At 42.3% G+C, this 12,500-nt stretch overlaps 1 protein-coding gene across 9 annotated transcripts in view; it reads left to right on the top strand.

Moving 5' to 3' along the window:
• Positions 1-12,500, top strand: part of TEX10 (testis expressed 10) — a 250,399-nt gene that overhangs the window by 161,140 nt on the left and 76,759 nt on the right. For all 9 annotated transcript variants that reach the window (XR_015056231.1, XM_085873809.1, XM_085873815.1 and 6 more), the window contains 2 exons: positions 4,097-4,182; positions 8,122-8,279. Coding sequence is in view for 8 of the 9 variants with exons in the window: in XM_085873809.1 (XP_085729935.1) it covers positions 4,097-4,182; positions 8,122-8,279 (244 nt within the window). In the remaining variant the exon portion in view is untranslated. The remainder of the gene's footprint in view (positions 1-4,096; positions 4,183-8,121; positions 8,280-12,500) is intronic.

Below are 12,500 nucleotides of genomic sequence, written 5' to 3'. Positions count from 1 at the left end.
CTTTCTGCCTGCTTTGACGTGCAGCTCGGTTGTTGTTTTAAGTATGTGATCCCTTTTTAGGGCATCTCCACCGAGATGACCCAATAAAGCCAGACCAAATGTCCGTACGTCCGTCAACAATTTTTCTTTCCGATCTTGATGAAACTTAGTATGTGGGTTGAGGTCGATGAGTGTTGCACAACGATATAACTTTCGTCCGGGTTCAAGGTCAGGGTCAAGGTCACGAGGTCATGTAAGTTATAAAAATCGCCATTTTCAAAACCTATCTAGTCTACCATTCTACAAGATATTCGGCAAGTGTTTCTTGATTATGATAGTAAAAAATATTATCTTGTATCTAACTGGACAGATTTTTGAATTTCCGTCCCGTTTGGCCGCCACGTAACCTGGAAGATGGTCAAAATCACCTCCCGGTACAAAGAAAACTTTTTACTTCCGATCTTGATGAAATTTGGTATGTGGGTAGAGGTCGATGAGTGATACTCAACGACATATTTTGTTTCCTGGATTCGAGGTCAGGGTCAAGGTCACGAGGTCAGGAAAGTTGTGAAAGTTGCCATTTTCAAAACCTATCTAGTCTGTCATTTTAGGAGATATCTGGCAACGGTTCATCGATTATGACAGTAAAAAACATTATAGAGAAGACCGTCACCCCCATACGGGGGTAATTTTTATTGCTGGTCTTGAAATGCAAAAACCTTGGAAAAGGTCACGGGGAAATCACATATTGGGAGAACTTATCCTTAAACCCTACCTAATTTAATATGGCACCATCCCCCGTGTGGTGATGAGTAACACTTAAGCTCGCAGTTTCCTTACTTAATTTACATCGAGATGTCTCAGACTCATCCACTACACGTCCGCCATTTCCCACGTGAGTCAAATCTCCTCAACAAAAAAAAAAATTCCCCCTTAACTTTCCAAGCTTTCTTCTCTCCCGGCACCAATTATTTATACAATTTGTACCTCGATTACGACATCCCCCTCTCCCTCTGTGGTCGAGAGGCGATTGTTTCACAATTTAGATTCCCAAATTATTATCTTTTTTTTTTTTTTAGCTTTAGCTCGCTCCGGCGCCAAATGTGGTCCCAATGGATTAAAGAATCCACCCTTGATCAACAAATGTCGATCAGGGTTCGAATTCCACTCCTGACACCAGATGTGTCCACTGGGTTTGCTCATACCTTGATGGATGGCCAAACAATTTCCCGTGGAGGCTTACAGCGAGGATTCTCGGAGATTATGGTGCGCGCAGGAAAGAACAGCGGCAAGGACAGAGCAGATGGAAGCACAGCACAAGGGGGTTTATCTCGAACCCATGATGGAAAGACAGGCACAAGCAACTTAAATATCGGGTTTCATGAAAATAAATCAAATCTTTACAATGGTGGTAATTTAAAACAGGATAATATTGAGACGGAATGTGAGGTAAAATGAAATCTAATGTTGAGGTGCCTCCACGCAGACTCAAATGCAGACAATGGGACAGATCAACAAAGAAAAATAATTCCTCCTTTATTCTGGCACTTCGCATCAGATCCAGAAGTGCTCTTTTATGAGCTGTGGCGTCGAGCCGCATCTTCCTGTGCAGGGAAAATACACCAAAAATGGTGTCCAGCCGCTATTTGGATGGGCAAATGGACATGAGGCAATTTGGGCGGCGATACTCAACTCCAAGGCTCAGAGACCGCCATGCAGCTTCTTTTGTCGATCATCCTCACTGACGCCACTAACAATGACGCCACTGTTCTGCCTCGAGCCTTCATCTCGACTCCTTTTCCCCCAAACGAGACTCTGACTGCCGTTCTCCTTCGTGTCCTGCTCCGAACCTAACTTTTTCCTCCTCTGACATAAATCATCCCCTCCGGTGGCATGGTTACGCCAGCCGTCACCCTTGGAGGTCGTGTTTTCTGCCTGCTTGGACGTGCAGCTCAGGTGTTGTTTTAAGTACATGATCCCTTTTTACCCCTCAGCCCGAATTGGGCTAAGGGGTATTGTCGTCACAGGCATTGTCCATCTGGGCATCCGTCCGTCCGGGCGTCCGTCTGTCAACTTTTAGTTTCCGTCAATTTTGAGGAGAGCGCCTTGTCCGATTAAATCCATTTTTGCAGGGTGTGTTAGGGTTGAGTGGAGGAAGGTTCCTTTTGAAAATGGGCACGCTGCGATTTTCAATGTGGCCTCCATGGCAGCCATCTTGAAATTTGGTTTCCGTCGATTTCGAGGAGAACGCCTTGTCCGATTAAATCCATTTTCCAGTGTGTGTTGGGGCTGGGTAGAGGAAGGTTCCTTTCGATAATGAGTGCAATTTGATTCTCGGCTAGGCCACCAGGGGGCCAAAACTGAAAATTTAGAAATGGATATTTCTCCTGAACGATTGGCTGGATCATCGCCAAATTTTATCACAGGTATATCTGATGAGGATACATGATATATAACCCGGGTTTTTGATTTGACCTACTTTTCAAGGTCACAGAGGTCAAAGTTCATACTTCAGTGTTCGGGCGTCTGTCAACTCTTTGTTTCCGTCAATTTCGAGGAGAATGCCTTGGCAGATTAAATCCATTTTTGCAGTTGTGTTGGGGTTGAGTAGAGGAAGGTTCCTTTCGAAAATGGGCGCGCTGCGATTTTCAGTGTGGCCGCCACGGCAGTCGTCTTGAAATTGTTTTTTGTCAATTTCGAGAACGGCTTGGCTTGTCCGATGAAATGCATTTTTGCAGTGTGTGTGATGGAGTTGAGTTGAGGAAGGTTCCTTTCGAAAATGGGCGCACTGCGATTTTCACTAGCTGCCATGGCAGCCATCTTGAAGTCTGATTGATTTTCGATATGACTTCCAACGTGCTCTAACTGACTGCATCATCATGATGTCACTGCCTCCTTTTACAATGCATAGGCTGAGGGGTTACGCCCGCTTTGCGGACCTATTTTTTATTGCTGGTCTTGAAATGCAAAAACATCGGAAAAGGTCACGGGGCAATCACATATTGGGAGAACTTATCCTTAAACCCTACCTAATTTAACACGGCAACATCCCCCGTGTCGTGATGAGTAACACTTAAGCTCACAGTTTCCTTACTTAATTTACATCGAGATGTCTCCGACTCATCCACAGACCATGCTACACATCCGCCATTTCCCACGTGAGTCTAATCTCCTCAAAAAAAAAAAATTCCCCCTTAACTTTCCAAGCTTTCTTCTCTCCCAGCACCAATTATTTGTACAATTTGTACCTCAATTACTACAACCCCCTCTCCCTCAATGGTCGAGAGGCGATTGTTTAACAATTTAGATTCCCAAATTATTATCATTTTTTTTTAAGCTTTAGCTCGCTCTGGCGCCAAATGTGGTCCCGATGGATTAAAGAAGCCACCCTTGATCAACAAATGTCGATCAGGGTTCGAATTCCACTCCTGACACCAGATGTGTCCACTGGGTTTGCCCCTACCTTGATGGATGGCCAAACAATTTCCCGTGGAGGCTTACAGTGAAGATTCTTGGAGATTATGGTGCGCGTGGGAAAGAACAGCGGCAAGGACTGAGCAGATTGAAGCATAGCACAAGGCGGTTTATCTCGAACCCACGACAGACAGGCAGGCACAAGCAACTTAAATAAATATGGGGCTTAATGAAAATATATCAAATATTTACAATGGTGATAATTCAAAATGGGATAACAATGAGACGGAACATGAGGTGCCTCCACGCAGACTCAAATACAGACAAGGAGACAGATGGACAAAGAAAAATAATCCCTCCTTAATTCTGGCACTTAGCTTCAGATACAGAAGTGATTTTCCATGAGCTTTGGGGTCGAGCTGTGTCGTCCTGCATGGGAAAATACGCCAAAAATGGTGCACAATCCTCTACAATCCGATCTTTTATATGAAATTCCTCCATCTCCCCCACAAACATAACAACATTTCTCCCATCAATGCAACTCTATATTTATTTCTTCCAGAGATACCTATCACCAGCTGAAATTAATTCTATATCAAAATTAAAACAAAGTTATGTGATTATACGATGTGTTACTCACCCAAAACTACACTGAAGTGACTGGTTGTTGATTTGTTACCTGCTATCTTGTACTGTGTTTCAGAGCTGGCATAGCAGACTGCCTTGCAAATGGAAAGTCTTCCATTTCACACTCGGCTTATTTCAGTTTTATGTTCTCTATCCTTGTTGGTAAGTATTTTGTTTACAAGAAGTTTCAGATAGGAAATGATTTCATTTTTGATACAGAATTGAGGATCATGGAGGAGCGAGAACACAGAACGGACCAGGACATAACAGAACAAAAAGAACGGTGGAAAGATGAGGAGGGGGTAGGGGGATGGACAAAATAAAGGAAGACTTGACTTTGAGGAAGGAAGTACACTGGGAAGAATGAGAGCAAGGGGAGGGGGAGGAGGACACGGGGGTGAACAAGGTGGATATTGACATTCGCACAAATTTTCAATCACAAAAGTGTAAGGGAAACTTGGCGAAGAAGCAAGAATGGAACCCCCCCAAAAAATGAGGGTGAGGGAGCAGGGAGAAACCTGATAACCTGGAAACACCAAAAGATGTGGGCTAGGGGTGGGTTAATGAGGGGAAAAAAAGATGGATGGGGGATGAGCTGAGATGGTGGTGAACATCTGTGTTAAATACTTGGAGGAAAGGATGATGATGAACAGATTTCAGAAGTTTGTTCCACAGCTAGGAGAAAAGAGGAACAAATAAGTGGAGGTGAGCAGTGAGTCGGAATTTTGGGGGGCCAAAACACGGAAAGAGCATAGGGTGCAAGACCAGACTGGAGGTGGTCAAAGATGGAGACCACAGATTTATCTGCGATATGAAAGTACTAGGTCCAGCAAACTTGGCTTCATTATGTGAGATGCCAATGATTTTGAAGGCCGTTGTTTCCATGTTGACAATCTGAGGAAGGTGTAACTCAGTGGGTGCTAGCCAAAAGGGTAGAGCAGTACTCCATCAAGATGCAGATGACAACCTTCACGTTCGGTAACTAATTTGCACGACAAACCAAGGAAAGACTGTGAATGATGGAGGATGCCCAGACTGGCTTTGGAAGCCAACTTGGCAGTGTGGTTTACTCAAGAAAGATCTTGGCTGATGGGGAAGCCCAAATGTCTGAGTGATGACTACTTGCATATGGCAGCTCGGCTGCTCGGTAGCAATCATTTTGTTGGGGCGCGACTATACCACTGATGCTGTGCCCCTATACCAGTACACGGGTACTCATTTCGCCGACCTCGGAAAGCCTGGAACCAGGCTGGGTCAACCTCACCCAAACCCTTTCAACAATACAGGCTGTCAACCACACCTGATGTTAATTCAGTGGAAAATGCTGCTCAAACTCAGGACCCCAAGATCCCAAGCTTGCCACCCTAACCACAAAGCCAACACCATGCTTTCTGAGTGATTGAGCTTCTTCAAGTTTTGTTGACGGAGTAAATGGGAGGGTTTGCCAGACAGTCTTTTCAGAGAGACTCAGTGTATGGGATTTGTCAGGATTGAAAGGAATATTTGAAGTATTTGACTAGCTCATGATTCTATCAGTTTTCAAAGATTGAAGAGGATGCCTGTCCTCTTTTCAGGATTTCAGGATTTCAAAAAAGAGGATTTCAAAGATGCCTGTCTATCTGAAGGATGAGGTAAGCTTTGTTAGAGGGTGGAGTCATCAGCAAAGATCGAGGATTTTCAAGAGAGTCGGACAGATCTTCTCTGAAGATTAGGGGAAGGATTGGGCCAAAATTGTGACTTGACAGCGCTTCATCCTTAACAGAGAGAGGAGATGAAAGGATCTTGTTGAGAGCTATGCATTGGCTATGAGAGTCGTGGAAGTAAAAAAGCCATCTGTGGAGTTGGCTTTGGATGCCACAGTCTAACACCTTTGACAGCAAAGTGGGTGCCAGACTTTGTCGAATGCACGAGATATGTCGAGAGAGGCCCCTGATTTCATGTCTGACATTGAGGGCCTCCATCCATTGTTGGGAGAGCAGAAGCAGCATGCACGTCCAAGGTAGAGTGACCAGTTCGGAAACTTGAGATCAAGCTGTTGGAGGAAAGGGAATGATTTAATGTCAACTGCTATGATGGATTCATGATTGTGCTTGTAATATTGGAAGTAAGCTATTGGGCCTATAGTTTAGAGGATCATTTCGTTTGTGCATCATATTTGTGTAACGCAATAATGTTGGTTGACTTCCAAGCAGACGGATAGTGACCTTGGTAAAACGATAAGGGGAACAGAGCATAAAGTGGCCAATGTGTTTGTTTTGTGAAGATAATGGCAGATAATCTGCTCATGTAAAAATATTTTTGCAGGATTCAGTCATGAAAGAATTCTTTCCACCATCTGACAATAATGATGATGTGATTTTTTTTGTTTAAAATTATGCTTCTTTTTATTATGCTTATCTCTATTTTCCTGTTTTTCCTCTGTCTTGTGCTTTCAATTTTGGTTTCATCTTTTGTCTTTACTTACCTGTCATTTTTGCTGTATTTATTTTGATAATGTTTCTGGGCATTGTCTGGAGCCAATGGCTTGGTATGCATGTACAACTATTCTTCCTAAAATTATAATAATGCAGTGAGAACCAGGTGTGTGTTTATTAAATTTATTTTAAATTTTGAAGCACTCAGTTTTTCATAGACATCTGACATATAAAGAAAGAAAGAACAATATTCTCTTGGAAAAGTTAGTATCATAAATTTCTCCTTTCAACAAAGGACATTGACCATTTGAACACAAGGCAGCCGTTTCAAAATATTACAATACCCCTTTATTTTTTTCCACAAAATGAGAACAATTTGTGTTTTAGGCCAAGAAAGAGGAGAAATTATTTCAACATTTGGTTGGTCCTCTCACTTTAAAAACAGCCTTCATGCAGCTGGGCATTCATGTGATCGATTTCCAGCACTGGACCAGTTTATCCTTCAGTTCATGAAGTGTTTGGGGTTTGAGCACATTATTCTTGCATTTGACAGTGTGCCATAAGATTCTCTATTGGGTTTAGTTCAGGCGAGTTTGCAGGCCAAGATGAAACCGCATTATGTGCAGCAAGCCATGCTATTGTTGTAGACCGTAAGCTATGCACCGGAGTCAGGTCTTGCTGGAATATGAAGTTGTTGTCACAAAATAACACCTCAGTCAGCAGTCAGGATCATGAAATAATCCAGCACATCTTGGTTAACTGTCTGATTCAGCAGGCAGGGAGATCCCACACCCATGACACTTATACCACCCCATACCATCTGATTTTGCGGAAACTTGGCACTCCGCTGTAGGCAGGTAGGGTGATGCGTCTCTTTTGGATGGCGCCATACCCGGGGTCCCTCGTCACCAAGGGAGATGCAAAATTTTGATTAGTCCGTGAATATAACAGTTGACCACTGTTCTATGGGTCATTTCCCTCTCTCTTTGGCCCATAACAGTCTTCTCCTACTCTGAAACATATTCAGGAGAGGCTTCATGTCAGGCACCTGGGAGTAAAATCCAAGTTCACAAAGACAGTTGCCTTGACCACTGCTTTCCTCGTTTCAGAAATGACGTGATTCCTTCCCGTTGCTAGACACATTTATGCAGTACACTTGCATCAGGAAACCTAGTCTTTATATTGAGAAATTAACTTAATTTAATGTCGATAGTTATCTCAACATGATTGAAACATCATCTATTCTAATTTTTTGACACCAATTGCTTCGTCTTGATAATATTTTGAAACTACCATCAAGTACACAACAGGACACTGATTTTTATTAGAAGTACATTTTCAGCATCTTTTTACATTTTCCAACAGAGTATTGTTAAATCCTTCTTTTGATGTCGGATGTCAAAGAAAAATTGAGCACTTGATAATTTAATCGATTTATTAAGTGTGCTTCTGGTTCTTGCTCTGTTATTCCAATTCTATGAACCAGACTCGCATTGCATCATCCATTCTGCTGCTGATCAGAACATTATTTCCAAATGGGCCATCTAAAATTGGTGTTCATGTCGAGTTTTTAAAGACATCTGTTATATCCCATGGCCCCTTTTTTGTGATTGCTCATTGTGTTGGCTTTGAGAGATTGGATGCTTCAAATACTTGGTTATGCATTATCTTACCTATTTCCTTGCAGGATTCAGTCAAAATGAATTGGCAGCTCTTCAGTCTACAAGACAAGACAAAACTACCCTTGGCATGACACATGAGGCTCTTACAGTCCCTTTGAAATCAGTGGTGCAACTGACACAAATGGACCTTGCTCGGTGTCAGCACCATGCTGCTTTAGTAGAAGTAAGGATTTGGATGTCTGTATTGTTATAAATAGTTATTGTGTGGGTGCGCGTGTGCACGTTTCATGGATGCCCGTATTTTGTGGGTGCACACGTGTGTGAATGCGGTGGATGCGTTTGCACGTGTGTACACATGGGCTGTGGCAAAAGTGTGTGTGTGTGTGTGTGTGTGTGTGTGTGTGTGTGTGTGTGTGTGTGTGTGTGTGTGTGTGTGTGTGTGTGTGTGTGTGTGTGTGTGTGTGTGTGTGTGTGTGTGTGTGTGTGTGTGTATATACATATACACACATATACATGCACATAAATATATATATATATATATATATATATATATATATATATATGTTTGGGCATGCAAATTCTTTGAATGTATCAAATATTTTTCTTTGTCCCAGTATATAGTGGAACCTATTTGATATGGGTAAGGCAAAGAAACTAGTGGGCTTGATCCACGGACTTTTTATAATGACCTGGACCAGCAATGCCATCCACTCGCAGCTGTGAGAACTGAAGTCACCGGAAATGGCTCAGTGGCCATGTTGCGTTGCCTCTCGCTCGTCGCGCGCAATTCAAAAAACCTGTGGATGCATTCTGAGTTTTAACTATTTTGCCAGTATTTTGAACCGGTAAACGTAAAAATGCAACAGTGCGTGGCGTTCGGATGCAATAATAAGTCTGGGAAGAGCTCCACATGCACCTTTCATCGGTAAGAATGCGATGATTGATGCTTTTTTTTCTCTTTCAATCGTCAATCTATTTTTAAAGTATTATTTTAAGAAGTTACAATTTAAACGCGAAACGCCAGTATAAAAATCTAAATGATGGCAAAGTACAGTCGATAATTTGAAAGAAAATATAAAAAACGATATTATCCAGGAATACGCCGGAAATGAGTTTTCCAGGCGTCTCGAATTCAATTTTTTTCTGGAGATTCATTCCCCCCATCGACAACTGTGGCTGCGTAAATAGTTGGGCGGGTCGCTCACAATATTTGTCCATTTGGGGGCACAGGCCCTCCCTATTCCGAGGGTCCTGGCTCCGCGGTCCACCTAACCCGATGTTACCCCCAAAATCATTTCGCTTCCTACACGCCTTAGGGTTAGGGGGTCGTATCTATCTTGATATTAGTGATCGCATGTTTGAGACGGAGGCAGACTGTAATCATATATTTTCTCTCATTCAGCACATCTGTGAGTGCTATACAAAGATTCGTCTCCACCATGTTGTTCGAACCATGAACACTGGATTGAAAGATAAACCCATCAGGAAAAAATTCAGCAAACTGATCCTATTTTCACATCAATAGTTTACTAACCATTTGCATTGAAGTGTTTCTCCTAGGTTTCGACATATCTTATGTTTCAACCTACTGCGATTATAATAGTTGATCGTCATCTTCTATAGGTCAATGCATATTAAACCAGTCTCATTAGTGTGCAGATTATAGATCATGTTTATTAAGGTTGTCCAATGTCTGTTCAATGTTTTCATGCTTGATCAATATATTATAGGCCATACAGGGTAGCTTTAAGCTACTCACATAGGGGGTAGCTTTTAGCTACCCACTATGGCCTATAATATATTGATCAATCGTGAAAACATTAATGAGACTGGTACTGGTTCAATATACTTCGACCTACTACAGAAAGCTACCCTCTATAATATACACATATTAATAGGAGGCCATAGGTTAGTCTGTAGATTATAGATCATATTTATTAAGGTTGTCCAATGTCTGTTCAATGTTTTGATGATTGGTCAATATATTATTAATTATAGGCCATAAGGCCTATTATAATAGGGGGTAGCTGAAAGCTACCGCCTTATGGCCTATAATAATACAAATATTAGAGGCCATAGGGGGTTAGCTAAACACATTACACATTACATTGATTATCATCAACACATTACACTGATTATCATCAGATCATATGACATATGATATATGATATGATAAATCATTCATGAGAATTGTGACACCACGTACTCACTCACCTTATTGATTTGTGCTGCAGAGCTTATATTAGCTTGGTAGTGATAATGGGCGGCGGAGACTGTTGTTAGTAAAATGAAAATCCTGTTCTTCTTATTAAGCTGTACAAAAATGTTGTTTCCAGCGCGAAATTCGGCACAGATTAATATATTCAATCTGTGAATTCGGATTGGCAACGCAACATGGCGACTTCAGTCGACCTCTGACTTCAATCGGCAGAGGCCGTTGCTGGTCCAGGTTATTATAAGAAGTCCGTGGCTTGATCTGGTTATCTCTACTAATAAAAGGCAATGTGTATGTGTCAGTGTGTGTGTGTCCTCCATTACTCCAAAATCATAAAACCTATCAGACTGAAACTTTGCATACAAACGAAGAAAACTCCAAGGAAGTGCAAGAGTTAAGATTGGGTGTTTGGGTTAATTAAAACACCTGTTTTGAACATAATTAATGGCCTTATTTAATTATATCCTTCATCAGGCGATCCTCAGCCACCTCGCTGTTTGGGGTATTTAGGTGTTTCCTGGGTAACCTTGCAAGGGGTCTGAACCTGCCATGTTTTTTGGCCTGCTTAACTATGTCTTGACTTGGAAAAGGCTGCAGCGATTTCTTCACGATAAAATTGTTGTTTTCACTTTCCTCACTTGTATTATCGAATGCCTGTTCATCATACCGACGAATTTCTGGGTACATTGCAATGCTTATAAACGCCCGGAGACATCAGCGTTTTTTGCTTTATTTCATTTACGCACAAGCGATCACCGGGACTGTCGCTTGAACTTTGGAGCATTACAAAAATTGAAGCTCCAGAATCAAACTTGCAAGCAGTTCTGACTCCTAGTAAAGTGTACATTTATCCAATTCAGGCATCTGGGAGGTGTATGTTGAATATGACGGTTTGATGATTGCCAATTGCATGCCAAGGGAGCTGTTTCTTATGGACCGTTTCATTGGAGTGCTTGTTTGAATGCTTAAGCCACTTGGCGAGCGCTCGCCAAGCTGCATGGTTGTTTGTTTCGGGAAAACGTACACGTGCTTTCAATCTCACCGATTCGACGTACGTTTCCACCTTTTTTGGTATCGCGGTGCCGTGTGGCGAGTGCCTTTTGAGGTGACTCATCCACTGAAAATGTGCAATTTTATTTTTATAGAACATCACTTTGTGAAACCTTTTTGTGCGATCTCCTTTTGTAATCAACGTCTCACTTTGACATCGATACTTTAAAAAAAACAATAAGGTTTGTTATAGCCCTGAAGGCATAGATTAATTATAGGCTGATATTTTTGTGTTCTGTGGCTTGATACATTTTTGAATTGAATTTCGCTAATTTCCCACTTTAAATCTAATTGTATCTCAAAGAATGCTTCTTCAAGGTAAATCTTTGTTTTTTGTCGTTTTTTATTTACTTTAAGCTTGTGTACATTTGCACGTGTGTGTATGTATATAAACTGTATTACTCCAATGGCACTTGTCAACTGTGTGTGTGTGTGTGTGTGTGTGTGTGTGTGTGTGTGTGTGTGTGTGTGTGTGTGTGTGTGTGTGTGTGTGTGTGTGTGTGTGTGTGTGTGTGTGTGTGTGTGTGTGTGTGTGTGTGTGTGTTACGTTGCTGTTGTCTGCTATCTCCAAATGTTGGTGGGTTTCAGGAGGTGAAACATAGACCTACCAGGTCTCACAGTATTCACTTCCATGTGTGTGTGTGTGTTTGTGTGTGTGTGTGTGTGTGTGTGTGTGTGTGTGTGTGTGTGTGTGTGTGTGTGTGTGTGTGTGTGTGTGTGTTTTGTATGTGCGCACACGTGCAAGTTGCTGTTGCCTGCGATCTCCACATGTGGGTGGGTTTCAGGATGCGAAACAGAGACGTCCCAGGTGTGTGCGTGCGTGCACGCGAGCGTTTGGTGTCTTCATATGCGGATTTCAGAATGTAGAATGCAGTTCTCCCAGGACGGGCTCAAAGTATCCACCTTTATTTCGGTAAGGGGTCAAGGTTCATGCACCAAGCTGTGAAGTATTTTTTTTTTTTTGTTGTTCAATGTTTTGTGCTGAGGGCTCTTTTCAGGATCATCACTGAGCCCCGGACAGCTTTGAACTGCATTTCGTTTGTGGTAATATTCGCATGGATGGTTTTTATTATCCTCCGCCGCGTGGCGGAAGGAGGATATTGTTATCACCCGCGTCGTCCGTCCGGCTGTCCGTCCGTCCGTCCGGCCGGCTGGCTGGGCCTCAACATTTATAGCTGG

The sequence above is a fragment of the Eptatretus burgeri genome, chromosome 3, assembly GCF_056783735.1.
Source record: "Eptatretus burgeri isolate ZD-2024b chromosome 3, Ebu_testis_v1, whole genome shotgun sequence".
Lineage (NCBI taxonomy): Eukaryota > Metazoa > Chordata > Myxini > Myxiniformes > Myxinidae > Eptatretus > Eptatretus burgeri.
Note: the sequence above shows the minus strand (reverse complement) of the source record. Positions and strands in the feature narration are given on the sequence as shown.